The following is a 21384-nucleotide window of genomic DNA, read 5'->3' as shown; positions in this document are numbered from 1 at the left end:
CTGCCGAAGAGAGCCTGTTAAAGTCCCTCGTAGTTTTGACTTTGACTTTAACCGTCTTATTTTTATTGTTAATACTTTAGATAGGCTAAGAGATGAATGTTGGTATAGTCTCTTGTATAGTTTTCCATCTGTATGCTGAATCTCCTACACACTTTTATTTGGGTATTTTTTAATGGAATGCAGAATTGTATATTCAAAGCAAGTGTCTGAATTTCAAGACATTGCCATACAATGAGAGATCTAAACTTTATTCTGATATTAGGTTTCAAACAAAACCACACCATCTCATGTTTTTCTTTCTTTTGTGTGTGTGTGTTTGTGTGTGTGTTGTTCGATTAATTTGCAACTATCTTGATAACCGATTAATCATTTGACTCATTTTTCAAACAAAAAAGCATTTTTTTCCTTTCATATGGGCTAATAACTAAGCGTCTTTGTAAATTGGACTGTTGGTTAGACAAAACAAACAATTTGAGGACACAACAATGGGCTTTGAAAAATCGTAACGGACATTTTTCACTATTTTCTGATGTCTTATAGACAAAACTGTTAGTTGAGAAATTAATCAAAAGATCAATCGATAATGAAATTGGAGCGCTAAACTACTGTAACTCTCAACAAATCCTATGTTCAAAATAAGTGTCTCAAACGTAAAATGATCAAATTAAAAATGTATTAAAAACACAGCTCACAGCATAAGCAAATTAAGTTCACCTATCATAGTATATATCCATAATTTTAAATGTAGAACACTGGAACACTATTAGTGTGTTCTGTACATGAACATGTTTCTTGCAAGAGAGCACCTTTTAAATTACAACGTGACACAGTCACACATCACACATCCTCTCTAAAGAGCCACGTTTAATGAGGTATGTGTGCTTCTCATCCTCTCTACCCTCGTATGGCCCTCCACCCCTCCACCTCTTTCTCCAGCTCTCTCCTCGATTCTTCTCCTTTTGTGTCTCTCTCTGTGGCTTTCTTCTCTCATGGCATACTTTCATGTTCTTGTTCTGACAAGTCAGTGCTATCCACATCACCCTTGCTCCTTGACAGCATAGTGCAAACAAATTATTTACCGAGAGATACTGCATTCCATTGTGAAACTCTCTGATACACATGTAGTCCACGTACATTACACGTACATGTACATTAAATGCATTCAAGTTGTTTTGAAGAGTGCAATATTATTTTAGTTTTTGTGTGATTTGTTGCATTAGAATAAGTCAGGTAATTTGTTTTTTGCACATATGGTTTGTTTACAGTATCATGTAAAATTAGCTTCCCAGGCACTATGTGGTTACATATTATTAAATACTCCCTCAATAAATTAAAATATTGTGCAAATTTTACAATAATACAACTGACACAGTGGTTGTTTGATTTAAATTCCACTTTAACTGCAAGCAAATTCCTCAAAGAGAATATATTACACACAAACAACCGGTCAGTTTAGTGCACATCTCAGTCAAACTGGTCTCCATGGAGATGGTGAAGCTGGTGATTATTCTGTTTCCATGGTAACGGTTTAGTTTGAGTCCTCTTCCGATCCTTCGTCCTGAAACGTCACAAGATAGTAATGTCAGCAACATAAAATATCTACACTGTAGACGTAACTTTGTTTTTCAAGGTTACTTACAAAGACCGGAATTAACTTTTAAAAATAAAAAAAAAATCTTGAATATGTTGTCTAGTTTTTACCATTAAAATCAATATTCCTAACAATTATTTTTCATTACCAATAATCAGTCAATTATTTTTGCAATAACTCAAAAGTCTTGGGCTCATTGACATTACAGTATAAATACGATTTTTTTTTTTTGAGTTTTCAGATGTTTTATAGACACAATTATTAAACAGCTTAAAAAAACAATTGACAAAATCAATAATTAAAAAATAATTTGGTGCAGCCTTAGAAAACTGTAAACTAGGCACATCATAGAGATATAAAGGCTGCTATTGTTTTAATTGTCTTAATGTAATGACATCGGAATGTAATGTCATGTGACTCATATGTCTTACCATAGGCTCCTGAGATTTGACAGTCATGATGTGTTTCTGATATGAAGAGATGATACACTCTCGCCTGCAAAGAGCGAAACAGTGGCATTATGTCAAAAGGGTTTGTGTTTTGAGTCTCTAAAAAAAGTGAATGTGTTTTATTTTGACTGACTTGCTGGTGATGCCTCCTCCTGGTGGGAGCCCTGGAATCTCTTCAGCAGCCAGGAATTTGATTACATACAAAAGGTCAGGGTCCTCATCTCTGGACCTCATCAACTGAATAATTTCTGTGAAGGGAGATTGTCAAAACAGTATAGTTACAGTTGAGGGAGCTATCAGCAGTTTAACGTGTAGAGTGTTTTGCTGTGGGGGTTTTGAGTGACTCACCTTCCACTTTGGTATCAATCTGTTTCTCCAGCTCTGCCTCCTGCTGCAGTGCCTCTTGTGACACCTGGGGGGCACCGGGGAAGCAGACGATGATGATGCTCATGTTATCCAAGCTCCCCTGCAGAGGGAGACAGAAATATCAGAGAAGTTTGATAGGAAGCATTACATCTTCAGTTTTAATTCAAGTTGTAATGAAGTAGTCAGTGGTTGAAGGTAGCTACATTTTGAGGTATTTGACAGCTATTGTTACTGAATTACTATTATTATTACTATGAATTTACGATTTTAAAAACCTATAATGAGCACATATATTACACATTGGGCCTACTTCTACAGTATTTTTATCTGTGCAAAATATACAGAGTTTAGATTAGCTCCACTTTAACTAAGTGATACAAAAATGTAACTGCTTCATATACATTAAGTCAGCCATTTTATACCAACAATATTACATATAATTATTTTGCACAGGGCCTTCTGTCTGCACAGTGGCCTCTTTTACATTTGATACTTAAAGTCAATTATACTTATAATGCTTCTGCAAATGTTTGAATGCAGAGCAGTCTTCCACCACTTGAAATCACTTGAAATAGACCTGTTGATAGGTGAAATAGCAGGTGACTTATATATGGAGGTATATTTCGGTTTGGACAAGATATCAATTTCCTATGATGTCACAGTAAAGTACTTATAGAGGATGATGATATTGCTGAGTTGTAAACACATTACTTTAGTACTTTAAAAAAACGTATCGGTAGATGTGACGGCCAATAAGTAACAGAAAATTGCAGTGCAGAAATACCAAACTACTACAAAGTTACTATGCTGTGGAGTTTTATAACCACCAGCTTGTTGTTATGACATCAGTGATGCGAGGAGTGATGCTCACTGTCTACTGGAACATTCACGGTACTGTAAGCCTTTTTACGTACAATAAGCAGCAGCCCAAGCCAGGATAACACCTCTGAGCCCATGTCTATAAAGCCATAACACAGAGCTGCCGTCAACACACTCACATTCAGTCCTGATCCGAGCCATGTGTAGCATTTCTTCCCTCCTATCCCATGTCCCAGAATGCTTTAATACAGCTATTTATAGGCAGGCTAAGGACTCATCAGTGTTTAGACATGCAGTTACTGACAAGTATTAAGAAGACCTGCAGGAGAAGTCTACTTACATAACAGGATCTCTCCACAGAGACCTTGTCTTCAGTGTACACCTGCCCTCAAAGCCCCGTCCTTAATGTAAAGCTTCCCATTCATAAAGGATTTTGGTTGTTTATACTTCAACAATCATACCACAAAATCCATTGAGTTGCTTCTCTAGAGCTTTTCATCATATCATGATCGTTATGGGTTTTGTCAAATACTGTTTCCCAGGTCAACAATGAGCTTTCGTTCTCAGTGTTTACACTTGTCGAAGTAAATGAAAATAGTTTAATTGTGTTATTGTCACTGAAACCCAGGTATCAAATCAGAAAATGTATGAAAAAAATTCAAATAATACCTATCCCTAGTAATGGTCATGGCAGATCCATGATTTCTTCCTAATTTTTTTATTAAACTTTAACATAATATTTCAATCTGATTACCATTCTAGTGATTCTTCCTTCCTGGAATCTGAATCTAAAGTTAGTTCATTTTCTTTTCCTTTAGTATCATGCACCTTGTTTGTATACTGCTGTGCTGTTGACGTCTCACCTTATACAGACAGAGGTCAATGACTTGGGTGCAAATCTCCCTCAGGTCATTGCACACCTGCAGACGGCTACGCACAAAGGCACACAGTTCCTCATTACCAATGGCATCCCACACACCGTCACATGCTAGAATTAGGAACTCGTCTTCGGGCGTCCTCTCCAGCTCATACACTTCTGGCTCCGGCGACACTAGCTGTTCTGTCTGCGGCCTCCAGTCCACCTCCTTGAAGTCAAAGTCCCCCAGTGCTCTTGAAACGGCCAGCGAGCCGTTGACTCTCTGGAGGGTCACCGAGCCTCCAGCATTCTGGATGCGCTCCTTTTCCCTGGGGTTGAACGGCTTGTGGTCCTCTGTGTAGAAGACGACCTGGCCGTTATGGCAGAGCAGGGTGCGGGAGTCCCCACAGTTGATAAAGTAAATGTAGCGTGGCGACATCATGATAGCTGCTGCGGTGGAGCCACTGCGGTCCCAGTTGTCCTGGCGAGCCAGTTTGTACATGTGGCGATCAATGTCCAAGAAGCCTACACGGATCCCCTCCTTCACCTGCTCGGGGTCCTCGGTTGCTTTGACCCCACCTGTGGGAAATGAGGGGGAAACATTTGGTTTCAAGATACATTCACACCATACTAGCACTGCCGTGTTGTTTGGTTTAGAGGCCAACACACAGTAGAGAAGACATCATCTGTGTTATTGTGCAATAACATGGCCGACATAACGGTGCTGACAAAGTGTCAAATACTATTGTAAGTCAGAACTTCAACGTTCATTTAACACTGCCTAAAGATGTCTTTGCTTCAAGAGTGTCCTGGGCCATCATAGTTAACAGTATCAAGAGCTATAGAGCCTTTCAAGTAATGATGATTTGAAATTTTCTCTTATATAACTAACCAGTTCACGGTGCTAAAAGTATAAAACTTGAAATCTGATTGAAAATCAAAGCTCTGTTTTGTTTTGATCCCCGAACCTGTTTCTATATTGTTCTCGATAATGTAAAGAAAAATACCATAATATCCAGTATTCTTGTTGACGCTCATTATATTGTATGGGATTTTTATTAGCTTTCAGTACTGTATATACAATGTTTTTTATTAAACAGCTCTTAATCAGCTACTTTCATGGACTTTGGGTTCCTAAAATATATCAATTTGTATGCTTAAAACAGTGTCATCGAAGGATTTGTTTGTGCAAATGTTTTAGTTATTCAGTATAGTACTTCATTTTGGGTGCAATACATAGAAGTCTTGTTTGCAAATTCAGTTTATTAGATGACTTCGTTCAAACACATGCCAAACTGGTTCTACCTTGCATTACATTTATTTGGCAGATTCTGTGGTGCAAAGCGACTACAGCAAGAGCATTTTAAACTGTGTGTGAACAAGAGCTAGATGTCATAACAAATTGGAAGTGCATCCCTCCCAAATAACTGAACTAACTGAATAATTACATTCATCCAATTAGTCACTAATTGTTCTTTACCTGTTGCTAGGATGTAATCCAGCAGGTTTCTGGAGCAGTACTGTGCCACTGTGGTGCCTGCATGTCCATCAAAAACAGCAAAGTATCCCCAGTCCGTCAGCTCTTCTCTCAGCTGGGGCATGCAGGTGTGGGCATCCTCCATCTGAGCCCTCCAGCCCTGCATGCTCGCCACAGCGTAGTTCACCCCCGACTGAGAACCCCCCTCTGACACATGCTTCTCCAAAATGGGACGATCGAGGTACGGGCTCGGCATTGAGTCGTCCTCATCAAAAGTTTCGTCCTCCCCACTTCCAGTTTCCTTGGGCCCCCCTTTAAAAAAGAAGGTGACCATCTTTTCCGTCTCTTTGACCAGCTGGCGGAGGAAGGAGGGTACCTCCACGTTGCTGGCCCGCCTGGCTGTCTTCATCACTCCGCGGAGCCTGTGCTCAAGCTTCCTGCTCGACCTGGCAGCAGCCCGTCTCCTCCCGGTGCCCCTCCTCCGGCCCTGAGTTTTCCGCAGCAGGTCCAGCTCAACAGATAAGCTGTGGCACCCCAAGCAGGTAAACAAAAAGTAACTTCAAATAACAATAAGTGTTAAAGGAAAAACTTGAAAACCATCCTTTAGCCTTTAGGTAGATAATCCGTCTTCTGTTCTTATTATTTGACAATAGGACCATCAGGTGTCTTCCACTCTCTGTCTCACTGTTTCTGTTTCTCTGTCTTCCCTCCTTCTCCGGTTTACCCGTTCTGTATCAGCCCTGCTCTCCTATTGGCCAATCTATTTCTGTTGTTTATCCCTCTGCTCTGCCCCCACCTACTGCTTCTTTCCCTCCCTCTGTCTGTGTACTGCTGCTGGGTAGTCACCTGGCCTTCGAGGCAGCCCAGGTGACCTGTTTCTGCACACAGTAATACATGGATCACTCTATGAGCACGACGTTGGTCTTAGTGAGGGACAATCACAGTAGACTGACTGAACAATATCACACATATGTTTCTGTCTCAGAGGTTTGGAACTTTTTGACTTCATGGCAGAACTCAGGGTATATTGAGTTAAAATATGCACTAATACTTTAGTTTCAAAGTTAATTCTTAATTTTGACCAGTGTTCCCACTGTCAAGAATACACTTTGAAATGCAATTTTTAAGCTAATAAATTGTTCAGAAAGAAATTTGAACATCTTTCCATGACAAATGGACTATCACCACGTGAGATTAGCAAGTTCAACCAGCTTCTATATATCTTTGGGCTCAACTTTGGTTTTCCAGTATAAAACCTTTATCGGGGTAGATCAAAGATTTTTAAAAATTTGTAAACACAAGGCAATATTAAAAATACATATTTAAATACAATTTAAGATAGAAGATCAAAAACATGCCAAAATAGAATAAAGACTATAAAAAGTTACATTGAAGGTAATTCTCCAAATTAATGAACGATCTTTTTAAATTTATGTTGTATGTTGACACACCTACTTGAGCCCTACCCTGTCCTGTATGTGAGTTGCTGATTCCATGTTGTCACTGCATGACAGCTATGTGTCTTAATCTCATTAACTGCTGTGTATTTGGAGCTTCTGACCTAGTTTACATGAAGGAACGCTTGAGTTTAAATAGCGTTAAGGACCATATGTGATACTTTGTTCTTATCCAGCTTTAAGTAGGACTATGAAAAGCTTTTATTAGCTTATGTTGGTCTCTGCTGGCAGTGTTTCAGAAGACGGGTGTTTGTTTACCTATACTTGAACAGAAAGCAGATTGCCCTGTGATTGTCTTCATTCAACATGATTCACATAGCACTTTTGAACATGGGAATTATATTGTTAAATTAAATGTGATGCATCACAACAGTGATCTAGCTGATTGGTGGTGTCTATCTCACATCACTCTCATGGGTAGGGAAGTCTTGTTTCTCAAAAGTCAGACCATGTCTCCCATGAACCCACTTAGTAAATCCACTTTTCATTTATTTTATATTTAAAATATTTTGTTAGTTAAATGACTCAGTAATGTCAGTTACAGCGCAATATCTAAAGCTTGCAAACATTAGCTAACATTAAAGCTAAGGTTGATAATCCTGTGAAACTAGACAGATTTAAAAATAATCTAACCGAAAAAAGTCTTTTCCAATGAAAGTAGTTCTCAGCACTAGCTCCAAAAGTCGACAACACTGAGAATCCATCACATAAGGCCCTCACTTCTGGCTGAAGGAAATTGTTGTACAGGCTTATTACAGTCCTGTGACTGCCACAGATAGATTTTTCTTTCTTATTTTTGTCAGAGAATTAATTAATTTATTGCTGTCAGGATACAATGAGAATTTCAACCAAACTATAGAAAATGTTTTTGAAGAAGATTACCAACCCTGCCTTTAACCATAAAAAGCTACAGGTCCTACCAGACCGAGTAAGGCTATAGCAGCGAAACCCCTGAATTTATTGATATGAGCAAAGGTGCATGTTATAGCTTGTGAATTCAACTACTGATTTGTAAAAACTACATTGTATTGCTTTAGTCATCTTGTGCTGAATTTGTTATAAATGTCTTTAATGCCTTACCAAAATGAAATAATATATACTGTAAATCATAGCAAAGATGCCACACATACACATTTTCCTGCAACTCTTTCATTTGCTGCTCTAATCTCTTTCCATTAATCACGATCCAAACGGTCTGTAGCAGCATCAGTCACAGCGACACACTGCTGCCCCCTACTTCTCACTATTGCACAGGCCTCACTTCCCATTGTAAAAAAGGCTTTTACTGTAGTTGAGTCTGTACATTATTTATACTCCAGATTTTATAATTTAGCTGTGGTTTGTGATTTTCTTTGAGAAACACTAATATTTGTTATATGTGAAATTGGAGTATGATACATATTAATAAAACATAATAAAGCTGATAAACCTTTAATGCTGGTAAGCTTTGAACCTGACTGGGGCTTTAGCCTGTCCTGCCCATCTTCAAATGTACCTGATTACGTTTTATATGCTCATGTTTTACATTATTAATGCCTTGTTACTCCTTCTCTTGCAGCCTGCCCCTATAAGATGCTGAGATGAAATCACATGACCAGGGAGAGAGGAGCAAATAAGCTGTGAATGGGTGATGAAAGCAGCCTCGGACAGACACAGGGACACACTCTTGCTTCTCCCCCTTTGCTGTAGCACACATTACTACAGCGGCAGTCATGGAAGAGGAGACGAAGAGAGGATGGTGGAGGGAGGCAGGCAGTCAGGCAGGGCGGGGCTGCTGAGTGACAGCGGGAGGCAGGAGAGCGAGGAAGCTGCTCAACAGAAGACCAAGAAACAGAGGGAGGAGGAGGAAGAGAGAGAGTATATCCACAGGACGTGAGTGCCGGTAGCAGAGGACGAGGGGGGGGGGCTTCCAGACTGGATGGGCCCAGCAATGCCTTGATGGAGTATGGGCCAGGTTTTAGGATTCTCCCACTGCCGTAAGTCTGCTTTTGTTCTGCTGTTTCCTTCTGTGTTTCCGTGTGGGAGGTCTGAGTATGTTTATCTCCCTATGTCATCGTTATATAAATATATATTCCAGTGCAGCATCTTTTCTTGCTAACTGCTGTAAGCATCGCATGTGTTAGCTCAGCCTCCCCTCCCCTCCTCTCCCTGCCTACTCTCCATTCCTCTCTCCTGCTTTTAATAAACACATGGCTGAATGGATGGATGCAGTGCAGAGGGTGTCCTATTCTGTTGTCGTGGCCTCCCATTGATTTGCAGATGTTTATGTGGCTGTGTGCGAGAAGGCTATGCAGGCAGGAATAATTAAATAATGCAAGTTATTTCTCCCCTAAAACCCTCTGTTGTGCTTTCATATCTGCTTTTTATTTTATATTTTTGTAACAATATTCACCTGATATTCTCTAAAAATACATTTAAGTGGTTTATGATTATTTGCATGTCTTCATACATGTTCAAAGAGAATATGCTGCATTCTTTGCCCAGCCTCGGTTGATTTATTAATGTCATGCTGGCTGTCTAATGTAGTGAAGGCCTTCACTGCTGCCAGTTAATCACTGATCTACAGAATGCTAGAGTATGAGGAGTGAACGGCTGTCTGTGACTTCTTCAATCACATAAAGCACAGTTTGCTGTTATAACATTAGAAAATGAAAACAGAACAAGGTGTTTGTCTGGGCCTTATTTATCATTTAACGGTAGTCCACCTGCGTTAAATGTTTTGAGCTGCACACTAGTAAGATGAATGCGAGATGGTGAAAAAATTGGTTTAGAGCTTGCAAAAGCAGCAACAACACATTCATATTTGCTACGTTATGTTTGCTAGTAGATTTATGTAAAATTGTGTCTGTTTTCTTCCAGAGGAATATGGCTCTGTGGCATCCACTCCAGACTCAACGCCTCCATGCACCGATGGTACGAAGCAGACACGTGACACAAGTTCTGTCTCACAATACTAACAAAAATAAGAGCTCTCTGCTTACTGAAGCCTTTATTTTGAACTTAACATCAAAGGAATACATCTCTCACCTCTAAAACAATAGTACGAGTAAACACAGAAGTACATTTTTGATCACAGCTACATTTTGAAAGGAGGGATTTTTATGCCCTTATCAAAGAGGGTTTTGTTCACTTTAGATCACACCTTTTTTTCCTGGCTGCTTTCATCTGACACATCTATTTATTAAAAGCAAATATCTCTTCTTGTATGACTACGCACCACACAGTGTTAACAGCAGCCTCTACAATTGGATAAACAGGTGTGACCACATTGATTTACTTTTGTCTCCATTTAGGCGGAAATGAGGAGTCTGAGTTGTGCGAGCTGCAAACAGCCAGGGAGTGGTCTGACGACGACGAGGAGGAGGGAGATGGAGATCCAGATGATGATGAGGGACTGGCTTCATCCCCGTCCATCTGGGGCACGCCGCGCCAGAACTCCTTCGAGCTGACTTTCTCATACATCGCCATTGCCGAGCCCGAAGCAGTGGGATCCTCGCGACACCTCCGGGACCGACGCAGGGGCAGCTCTCGGGGAAGTCGCACTCCTTTGATCCACACGGACACCCTGGAAACACTATTGGACTCCCCCGATATAGACTGGGACCCTCAAGGCTTCCTCAGTCGAGACGAAGAATCAGAAAGGAGAGAGCAGGGGAGTGTGGAGGTGAGGATGGCAACTGCAGCTGTGAGGAGGGAGCAGCACAGACAAACTGAGACTATTACAGTCCAACCCTTGCCCCATAATCTGGAGCCAGATACTCAGGGGAGAGACGCAGGAATCCAAAGACAGGAGTCTCCAAGAAGTCTGAACCAGATTGCCCAGCATCCCTCTTCTCAACATCAGAGCCCCTCACAGATACTTCAGGGTGAGAAACAGGAGGAATGTGTGAAGAGGTTGTTTTATTCTGTATGGTGCTTAAAGATGCCGTATCTGGGAATGCTCATGATGGCCCAACGCAAAGATGCATTTTTACCATCCGCTACAACGAGTGGCGGGTATAGTTTTCAACTTGTGAGTTTTCGTGTGGTCTTCATGGCCAAATGTGGTCCTGGAAACACCTGCATTGAGATGGGTTTGACTAAATTGCAAGTTGTTTGTATTTGTGTCTGTCTGTCCGTAGTCAGACTTTGTCAATGTGATAGTGTCACAACTGTGCAAGATGCAGTCATGAAACTTTACAGATGTGTAGTTGAGATCAAAATGAAGGCTTAGTTGTGAAGATGGGTATGGTCCAAGCAAGGGCACTGGAAGTAGGGTTTAGGAAGTGGGGAAGGAAACATCGGCACCCCCACTTTACGGTCCTGGGCCAATTTGGCGTCGCGGCTGGTGTCCTCCCATTGCTAGATGGTCTCTAGTTCAGCCTAATGTCAAATCATAATATGCCAGAAGCTCATTATATAGTTTGACTTGTGATGATTCTAAATGTCTTTTTTTAAGGTGGACTTGATGGGATGTGGCATGACTATATAGTGAATGGTGGCGTCTGTTATGAAAAGGACCTAGATGCATTTTATGATCTTTCGTGTGTCAAATGCTGTAAATATTTAGGTCTCGTGTCATCAGTATTTTTTCAATAGCGTGGAATAGCGAAGTAGCGTGTGTCACACCGGGCAAAACAGACCATGAAAATGTGCCAAAGCATGCATATTTTAAATTACTCCACAGCCATATCTAGTTCAATAAAATGATAAACCAGCCTTAAATTCTAAGACTCGTGCAGCCGAAGTTTTAGATAGTCAATAACTTATTACTGATTTAATTTCCAGAATTCTTTTCCTGAAGAAAAGTTGTAAATATAGAAAAAGATGAAAAATGTCTTGACCTAAATCTAACATTTAACACAAATGTTGCTGTTCAAATACTGTGTTTTTAGAATGTAATTTAGTCAGTAGCTTTAGCTCATGTACAGCAGGTCAGCGCTGATGTCATCACGACAGTGACATCATCTTTTGTTTCCCGGCAGCAGCCGCCTCTCCGACCCCCGAGCCAGAGTCTCCCACCACCAGGGAAACCATTTCAGTCAAGCTGCTCACATCTGTGCGACCCAGAGGCCCGGCGTCCTCGCCGCCAGCTGCCATTGGTCAAAACTCTCAGGAACAGCTGGTCAGCGATCACTGGTTTTCAGCACTTAACCTATCAAAGGACCCGACAGTATGCACTCACATAGCAGGTACAAGATTCACATCTGTATCTTTAAATGTTCTCAGTCTTCTCACCGCCGCCTCTGTGCCTTTGTCTTGTTGCTGTGCGATATCCAGCTCATTCATCAATACTTTAAATAAGGAAAATATCCTATTTCACTTTCAGCATGGACCACCGAGAGAGCAGGCAGACAAAGATAAACACCCCCTCTTCCCGGAAGTCCTGCCTGTTCATTGAGTCCCCATAGTAACCCTCTCCTGGGATTTCAGGAAAGATTGGCTAATTGTGGGGAAACATTCTTGGCATTGGCTTACATTTTGGACTCACACACGCTGATGTCAGAATGTATCACTGTTTGACACACAGAAAGAGAGACAGGTTTATGTGTGTGCAGTTTCTTTATATGCAGGTTTGTGGGAGATTGTTGGCACTTCAGAAATTTTTGAGACACTGAAAGGGAGAAAGAGTGAGCAAGAGATAACCTCCTGTCTTCCAGCTTGATGGCATTTTAAGTGGACGTCAGTCAGAGTAGAGCTCATATTGGCAAACATTTGAAATAATAGCAAACTCTACTTTTTGGACTATGAAAGGAATTCAATCAGTAGTTAACCAAATACTAATGTCTTAATGTCTAGGTAAACAGATCAATTTTTACAATTAAAAAAAGCTTTAATTACAACAGCATTTACAGCTCTTAACTAGGAAAAGTAAACTCCTCGTCAATGTATTATCTGTAGTGGTGACACTGAAAGGTTTGGCTGGGTGACAAAACAGAAAATAAACCCTGGTTCTCCAGTTTCAGGTGTTAGATGGCACATGGATATAACCACAACTCTGTAAACCTATAGTTAGAAGGAAAACTTTTAATTTGGTATGCTTCAGAAAGACTGTTTGCATAAAGGAAGAAGATCTAGTGATTTATCAGATTTATTAGAGTATTGTTTGCTTGTTGTGAATCATCTCTTTATGTGTGAAGCTCTTGGACTCTTGATGAGATGTGGGCGGTGCTGCAAACAAGATTATTTTGGGCTGTCAGGCCTTTGGACTGCTGAGCGAGCAGGGGGTGGCCAAAAACAGCTCAGAGGAGCGAGGGGAGAATAGCTGGACAGAGAGAAGGACAGAGGGTGTGAGGGGAAACATTCGAGCGGCAACCAAAATGGCCAGTAAAGGTGAGAAGTGAAAAGAGGATACTTTAAGACGCCTGTGTAGATGGTATTTGCTTACAGTGTTGAGCTGACAGTCAGCTATTGCATGAGCCGTGTTTGATTTCAGAGAGAAGGCAGAGGATAGCTATAGATTCAAGTGTGAAGGGGTGGAATAACCACTTCTCGTCTTTAGAAGTGGACTGTTTGGCTTTGTGACTTTTGGTGTTGTGGTGAGAAGGCCGGACCATCAGGGGACTGAAGGTGGGAACAGAGCGTACTTCGCACTTCATTTTACAAGCAGAGTCTCTGGAGACGGCAGCCTCCATCAGCTAGAGGTGTGTTTGGCTTTTAACTGATGAGCTGTTCAGATGTAGGGTAGTCTCTGTATCGGTAGCCCACATTTCAATTAGCAACAGTAATTCAAAGGAGTGTAAACTGGCCTGTTGTGGTATGCTTTTGGCAGAAAGTAAACTTTGCCAGCTGGGTTCTCTTACGTTTTAGTGTTTCCTTTGAAGAGCTGAAGAGCTGGCACAAAAAGAGGCTTTTCACACTGCAGTACTACGAGACTTCCTGGACACATGTGATTTAGCTGACATGAACTGGGTCAAAGGAAATAGATGTTGATGTTAAAATGAGATAAAGTATACATGGGCCTTGTGATTTATGTTCTTAATGATTGATTGGCTTGTTGATTGATTAATGGATTATTTGATTGAATTATTAATTCCACCATGCAATCACTCCCACAATGCTCATTTATATAACAAGCAACTTAACGAACGATTAGCACACTAAGATCATTTCTGCTGGTTTGGATTGTGTTATTGTGGTATGGAGAATGTCCTAACTTATTGGAGGTTATTACTTCTCGCTGAAGTGAAGTTATTTGCTGTATTTTTACATCTGCTGATACAAACTGTACATATGCTCTTGTATCCATACCAATAACTAACTAACTGTTTCCCCCTGTTTCTAGTCTTCATGCCATGCTAAGCTAACCGACTGCTCTCTGTAGCTGTATATTTAACAAACAATTATGAGAGTGGTAGCGATCTTTTCATCTAATTCTCCACAAGTCGCAAATTTACGGAGCCCATGTTTTTAAATATAGCAGTGTCTTCCATGTCCGTACTTTTTTTGCGTCGATACTGTCCATAGATTAGATTCACTCAGTACTCCATTGTTTGTTTCTTTCTACTGTTCTTATGAACATCATGCGCTGAGAAACCATGTCCCAGAATGACAAGCGGCACACACACGTTGGACAGGTGTGTGCCAGGGGTGTCATGGGTATTAATTGTGTGCGGTGATGCTTATAAATATCCCACCTGCTGCCGGTGCACTCTATTCAAAGAGGCTTCCCTTTATTCTAATGCTGAGGCTTAGGATTTCACTGAATGATAAGCACAACAAGCAATGCCAGTCCGACAGTGCTGCACCATACAACATACCCTGTAATTACACTGAAAACCTTTGTGGTCATGCATAATTCATAAAGGTTCATGAGGTTATGTTATATAAAGAGAAAAATGGTGAAATCACGTATCACATTGTATATTCTGAATCTTGTGAAGCATGACTCTATGGACGCCTTGGTCACCAAGGCAGCTGTTGCCGGGTGACAGAGGGACACCAACAGGGTGTGTAAAGAAAAAAAGCGCTGCTGATGGCCTGATGTCTGTCAGCAGGTGCTGTGAAATGCTGCATTTAAACTCTCCTCAACCGCTTGCTTCCCTCTTTCATCTGAAGGCTAAATTTAGCTCAAGCCATGAGCCTGACATGTACTCGTAGCTGCTCAGCAGAGTGTTCTCTCATGCTTGAGGCTGGAAATCCCTCTCTGCCCCCCCCCCCCCCCCCACACACACACACACACACACACACACACACACACACACACACACACTTCCACTTCACTGGCCTCTCTTCCCCTTCCTATCCTTATGTCAGAACTACTCTTCCTCCTCTCCAAAAGATAAAATACCTCTTGGTGTGCCTATACGGCTGGAGGCTGGGTGATGCTGCTGCAGCTCCTTTGTTAAAGCCAGGAAGGATGCAAGTTTGGTGAATGATAAAATACCAACAGTATGACGATAATTCTCGAGAATCTCCAATTCTGTCAGTCACCTTTACATTTCTCCCTGGTTTTTCTACTCTATAACTGTTTTGTTTGCATCACACTCTTTCTATTTTCTCACCTTCCTGTCATAACCTTTCTTCTCTCTTGCTTTTCCTCCCTCCACTCACCTTGTCTTTCAGTGATGGACCTGATCTACTGGAAGGACACGGAGCGAACAGGCATGATCCTAACAGGGTTAGTGGTCGGTCTGCTGTCCCTGTTCCAGCTCAGCATCATCACGGTGATCTCCACAGTCTCCCTGGCTGTTGTTTGCTTCACCATCTCAGTGCGCATCTACTATCAAGCCCTCTACATCCTCAACTGGGGCGATGGAGAACATCCCTTCAAGTGAGATGCTCTGCTTTTATTTTTTCTTTAAGGACAGTGGACATTTCTCCAGCTATTCTAAAATGTCACACTCAGGCGGATTAACCCCATTCAGTCACAGTGCATAAATGTGTCCAAAACAAGCATCTGAGTTAATTTGACCACAAGCTTTTCCACTCCTCTCATTTCTGTTTTCTGTCTTCGATTTAGGACATTTCCTGCATTTTAAAATTCACATATTGTTTAGTGTGCTTACGTCCAATTAATTCATATTTAGTAGCTCTAATTATGGCTATTCATTGGTGGGGTTTCTATTAGCATGCTTATATTGAGGTTCAGTCTGTTAAATCATTGTAAAAAAAATGTAGTAAAAAGCAATATGCTGAGTCAGTGTATGTGTGCTTGAATGCAAACATGTGTTTCAATGCAGTTTTTGTGTCGTTTTCTATAACAAGTAGACAAATTAAATACTCAGTGATAACCCCTTCCTGTGTATGAAATGACAGCAGCATAGAATAAATTGATTACAAAAGCCTAGTGTTGACCTCGTAAATTCAAAACTTGGGCCTTTTGACCTCTGGAGCCTGACAGGAGTGATATGAGGGGATTTATATTTTGGCTTCAAGGATTGCAGCCAAAAATATCAATCACAAGAAGGAACAGTACAGGAATGATGACATTTATGTTTATCGTCAATACTTCTATCTTTTTAATTTCCTCCTCTTGTTGTCTCGTTTTCTCTCAGGTCATACTTAGACCTGGACATCAGTTTCAGTGGAGAGGAGGCTGACCTCTATATGCAGAAAGCCATCACCATGGCTCTGTCTGCTGTCGACTCTCTGAAGGGACTCTTTTTTGTTAGAAACCTCTTGGAGTCCGTCAAGGTGAGCTTAGCTAACAATTTAAGTTGATCATAGCATACCAAGATTTGCTTCATCCCCTGTAGAACCTCTCCCCCCCTCATTAACCCAGACATCAGTTCCCTCTCAGCATACTTTCATTTTCCTCCATCTGTCATCTTTCTCCCTCCATCATTCCAGCGCCCTCCATCACTGGAGATGACATCATTGCCATGCCAACCGTCTGTCTCATTATGCTAGTTTAGAGTTGATGACATTGGCAATGGCATATATTTTGGTGATCATGTGGAAAGCAAGCGGTCCCTTTATAATACAAACTTAAAAATGTATTTGAATTGGTACGAACAGCATAAAAGGAGACAGTGTGCCTCATCTTTTTCATCAATGCTTTTTATCCAGCCTCAGGGTATACCTGTCAGTATCACTTGACATCCCCTGAAGTATGTTGCCACAGTCTTTTTACATTCTACGCAATTCTTAAATGACTGTAGGTTAAAGTGTGGCGGCTATTGATCGTCGTATTGCTTGTTCCATCTCTGATGAACAATCTCAAGCCCAAATTTGACAAAAGCATCTGCGAAATGAATGTGTTGCTGTTACACACATGCTATTTTCTTATATTGCTTTTCACTATTGCAAAGTAGTATTATATTAAAAGGACATGCAAGGAGTATTAAAGGGCAATGCACATGTTTTCATACATTACACATAAAGAATGTTTCCTTTAAGTGAAAAGATAATAGTATGTATGTGCAAGTTAGTAAAGTTACCTATTTATTTACTGTAAACAATTGTGCAAAAACCTCATAGAAGGTATAAAATAATCACAGCATTAGTCATCATGTCGATATTAGTATCAATAGACATAAAAAGGTCAGCACCAGTGTCAAATTTCCAACCAGTGTACTGTACATTCATTGGTATAGTATGTCAAGCCACATTTTAAGAATGTGATCTATTTAAATGCCAGCTCTGTATTAGATAAGGTTTCTATAACATTCCGAACAGTTCTACCAAATGGTAGTGTTTAAAGGTGTTTCCCCTTTTTAATAATTATAAAAACTATTTTTTTAGTTGACGGTGTGAGTGCAAATATCTTACAGGAAAACTTCTTCTTCTAAAGCCAAAAAACAAAAAAAACATAGTAAATCCATGACATATTGAAATAAATTTGACAAATTAGTAAATGTGACAAATCAGGACAGGTGCTACTGATACAGCATTTACTGCATATCGTTGTTACAGTATAGTAAGTAAACTTCCCTGGTGGTATTAGAATAAAAAGCTAGATATTGTATTTGTATCACCATCAGCAGAAATGTCCATATATATTACTGCACACCAAATACCAGCAATCAGTTCAAATCATCCCTAATATAATTGTGACATTTCAGTAATTAACAGCAGCAGTTTGTGACCAGACAGACTTAACACATTTGCAGTAAACGGTGAGTCAGTGTGAGCTGACTGAGCCCCCTAAATCACAGGACCTCCCAGTCTCAACCCTGACCTGGCCGGTATGCGACATGGCACACGGGAGGAGGTACGCAGAGACGCCCGGGATAAGCAGGATTCTCTTTCCATCTGAGACAGGGGTGTCCCATATCAGGCCAACGTGGATCCCATACACAGTACTGTGGCACTGTGAGATATAAGGGGAAACACAGAGACCCATATTGGGAGTCTCGTACTTGTAGCTCTTTCCTTTCTTCATCAAGGAGAAATTGATGTCAGTGTGGATTATTTTCAGGGGACTCATGTCATGCTGCAGCATGATTTACTGCTTACTGCAGACATGCACACAGCTTTGATGGGAGTTAAACTAACTAGCTAACTTCTCTTTCTCTTGGTCTTAGTTGCTGGTTCTGGTGTACCTTGTGACATACCTGGGAGACCTGTGCAATGGCCTTACTCTGTTCATCATCAGTAAGAAGCTGCTCCAAATATGGAATCTATTAACACACTGAATGGCTGCCAAGTTAACTTCTCTGCTTTTCTTTCTTCCTTCTTCCCCAGGTGTGATCGCACTTTTTTCTCTACCACTTTTCTACAGACAACGCCAGGTAATAACTCTCTTAATTAATTCTGTATACTGTCACTTTAACGGGCCCTTTGTTTCCATAGCCATGAACATGTGTTTTTCTGTTATTTCACAGGAGCAGGTGGATATCTTCATTGCAAAAATCCAGGCCAAAATTGACAACCTTAAGGACACGTGAGTATGGCGCCACCTTCTGGCACAATGTTCTAATTAATACTGCTATTTTGCCACTGAGGCAGTTGGTGCTTAACAGATGTTAAGGGTCGGTCCCAATACCCACACAACATTTTTCCCAACATCATCATTAAAAGGAGGATTTTTAATACCTATATTGCAACTGTAGATATGCAATTTGAATCAATCAGTTCACCTAAGCACATATTTGTATGCTTAGGCTGTTATCATATGTTATACATGTTATGATTTTATTCAAGCTCATACAATAATTTCTATTTTGAATAGTGTATTACAGGTTATGTTCCTATTTGTTATTATTCTGTCTTTTAAGTGCTAGAATACAGGTGCATATGTTTTTATTATATACAGCAGGGAATGGAGCTGTAAGGTAGTTTTAAGTGTGCATGGGTAAAAAAGGTTAGGCAAGTGTGGGTTACTGTTATGTATTTGCTACTACTCTGTGGCACGTTAAGAGCACCTAAGTGCTCCAAACCGCAATGCATGTATTGGTGCAGTCCCTAAATTTGTTGCCCTAACTGCTCTTCTATTTATCTTCCACAGCTTTCAAAGACTTGCCCAGGGTGGTGGCCCTCCTCCTGACCCAACTCCCGGTGGCGCCAAACCCAAAACCCAGTAAACACTGATGGACAAGAACTTAAAGAAAAGCTCCCAGAGTTGCAGACTGTCACTCAGATGTCTTACCCAGCAGTCTGTGCTCAGAGCTCCAGAGAACGGCACTCCAGAGACTTGGGAAGGGAAGGGATGTTACTTAAACTGACAATGATGAAGATCACACAATTATACTCTCACTGTATCTAAGTGATGGGGGTTGGAGGTTGGGGTTTGGATTATAAGTTAATTAAGGTGTATGACTCCTGGATGAGACTCTTCCTGCTGACGTCAGAAATGGAAAAATTAAACGACACAGCTTGTCGTACTTGACCATCCAAGGAAATATTCAATTTTTTTTAATATGTACAAATGACTCAAGAAGTGTCTTAGATGGTTGAGAGCTGTAGTCCAAATGAGGAACTAAGACCAGGAATGGGAAGTTCCCACACGGCTATTCACCTGAGGAAAGGGAAGTGAGTTGTTAAGGTGATAAACAGGGGTCATCATTATTCATGGCAGCATAAAACTGGCAATTAAAGATGCATGTGTCAGCACATGTAAATTTTCTGAATGCATATTCATTCTCATGACTGTTTCTCTGTGTGTATGCAAGTATGAGTGTGTGTGTGTGTGTGTGTGTGTGTGTGTGTGTGTGTGTGTGTGTGTGTGTGCGCATGTGTAATTCCTGACATATACAGCTTGCTGAAATGAAAATGTTAATTACAAGCAAATAAAGTCACATTTCTTCTTTATTTTCCTAAGCTTTCTGTGTTCCCTCTCACAGCACAGGCATTCACTTTCATTCACACGATCATTCATTTGAGTTTTTTGAGGTTTTTTCCCCCTGGTAATGTTTTCCTCATGTTTCTTGCTTTCACCACTGGGAAGTTGTAACAGAATATTCAGAGGGATAGAGATAGAGTATTTTGCTACAAGTTCAATAATTAAGACGTATAATAGATGGAAGGGAAGTTGCCCATTGATGGAGCATCAGAAGTACCTAAGGTGTCTGTGTTGATTTTGGGATCGGATGGATTGATGATACAAAAAGCGTTCCGATTTCCGACAAATATCCTCTCTGAGCTCTTAATGTGATTCTGTCCAGCCTTGTGAAAGGAATGTGGGAGTGAAATATACAGCAGGTGCCTTTCTAACTGCAGGTTATTGTGCATGATCTGATTCACAGTACTTACAACTGCTAACAACAGCTTACAGAGACTTCTCCCAAACAAACCACTTCTCATCACCTTCCATTGCCTTCCTGAGAATGATGTTTTGTATGTGTACAATACTTGTGTGATGTGCACCATGACAAGGTATCTTATACAGAATTGTGAGTAGATGCATTTTAGGAATAATAAAATTAATCAGGATACTCTGCAACTCTGCATTTCTCTTTTATGGTTGCTTTTATTGTTGTCACCAAAATGTGTCTGTTCTTATGCCTTATTATTGCATAATGTATTTGTGTGCTCCAGTAAACACGTGTTAACATACATGATCCGTAAAATCCAAACAGCCTTAGACATCATGACATCATGCCCTGCTTAGTAGTGGACCTACTGTATTTGCTTACACATTGTCCTCCTATAGCAGTTGTCTGTACAAAAACAAATTCAGTTTTTTGTCTTGCATTTCTTCAGCAAAGAAAATGAAGATCACAGTGGAATTACAAAAGCCCTCATGTCCTTAATCTATCCACACAGCCTGGCATATACAAAATAGGTTCATTCTATGAGACCTGTCTTCTGAAACTACTATAATTAAACTAAATCTAGTGAAACTAACTGGCTCACTAAGTTATGACTCTTTTTTTTGCTGTGTGGAAGAAAGAATTTACGATCAGATGGAATCAGCCATTATGTGCATCATAGTAGTACACTGATTATTTTGTATTTCGTAAAGAGACTTTTCAGATAGATTGTCAATATGTTGGCGACTGGTCTCT

General features: G+C 40.6%; 2 protein-coding genes across 3 annotated transcripts; one reads left to right on the top strand and one right to left on the bottom strand.

Annotated features, from left to right (window-relative positions):
* Positions 1–1409: 1409 nt before the first annotated feature.
* On the bottom strand, positions 1410–6231 carry ppm1na (protein phosphatase, Mg2+/Mn2+ dependent, 1Na (putative)). The gene is made up of 6 exons (XM_068711311.1): positions 5562–6231; positions 4089–4660; positions 2389–2506; positions 2174–2288; positions 2023–2086; positions 1410–1558 (listed from the first exon to the last, which is right to left on the bottom strand). The coding sequence occupies exons 1-6, from the start codon at positions 5965–5967 to the stop codon at positions 1529–1531; spliced, it is 1305 nt and encodes a 434-aa protein (XP_068567412.1). The 5' UTR covers positions 5968–6231; the 3' UTR covers positions 1410–1528.
* On the top strand, positions 6037–20824 carry rtn2a (reticulon 2a). 2 transcript variants are annotated; one of them, XM_068711289.1, is made up of 11 exons: positions 6037–6100; positions 8574–8991; positions 9875–9928; positions 10309–10881; positions 11980–12186; positions 15560–15767; positions 16492–16630; positions 18463–18532; positions 18623–18669; positions 18763–18821; positions 19386–20824. In XM_068711289.1, the coding sequence occupies exons 2-11, from the start codon at positions 8961–8963 to the stop codon at positions 19459–19461; spliced, it is 1464 nt and encodes a 487-aa protein (XP_068567390.1). In that variant the 5' UTR covers positions 6037–6100; positions 8574–8960; the 3' UTR covers positions 19462–20824. The 2 variants fall into 2 exon arrangements, with proteins under 2 accessions (XP_068567390.1, XP_068567399.1); XM_068711298.1 differs by lacking the exons at positions 6037–6100; positions 8574–8991; positions 9875–9928; positions 10309–10881; positions 11980–12186 and adding an exon at positions 13233–13327.
* The last annotated feature ends 560 nt before the right edge of the window (positions 20825–21384 follow it).

Source organism: Cebidichthys violaceus, unplaced genomic scaffold (assembly GCF_023349555.1).
Source record: "Cebidichthys violaceus isolate CVI_PGR_0920_01 unplaced genomic scaffold, fCebVio1.0.p SCAF_1, whole genome shotgun sequence".
In the NCBI taxonomy this organism is placed as follows: Eukaryota; Metazoa; Chordata; class Actinopteri; order Perciformes; family Stichaeidae; genus Cebidichthys; species Cebidichthys violaceus.
This window is presented reverse-complemented; position numbering and strand designations above follow the sequence as displayed.

Bases quoted from the DNA above. Each gene is read 5' to 3' on its own strand.
- rtn2a (XM_068711289.1), top strand. From the start codon at position 8,961: ATGGGCCAGGTTTTAGGATTCTCCCACTGCC. The intron at 16,631-18,462 runs GTGAGCTTAGCT...TCTTGGTCTTAG, and splicing joins ACCTCTTGGAGTCCGTCAAG to TTGCTGGTTCTGGTGTACCT. The intron at 18,533-18,622 runs GTAAGAAGCTGC...CTTCTTCCCCAG, and splicing joins CCTTACTCTGTTCATCATCA to GTGTGATCGCACTTTTTTCT.
- ppm1na (XM_068711311.1), bottom strand. From the start codon at position 5,967: ATGAAGACAGCCAGGCGGGCCAGCAACGTGGAGGTACCCTCCTTCCTC. The intron at 4,661-5,561 runs GTAAAGAACAAT...CATTTCCCACAG, and splicing joins GGATTACATCCTAGCAACAG to GTGGGGTCAAAGCAACCGAG. The intron at 2,289-2,388 runs GTGAGTCACTCA...CTCCCTTCACAG, and splicing joins GATTGATACCAAAGTGGAAG to AAATTATTCAGTTGATGAGG.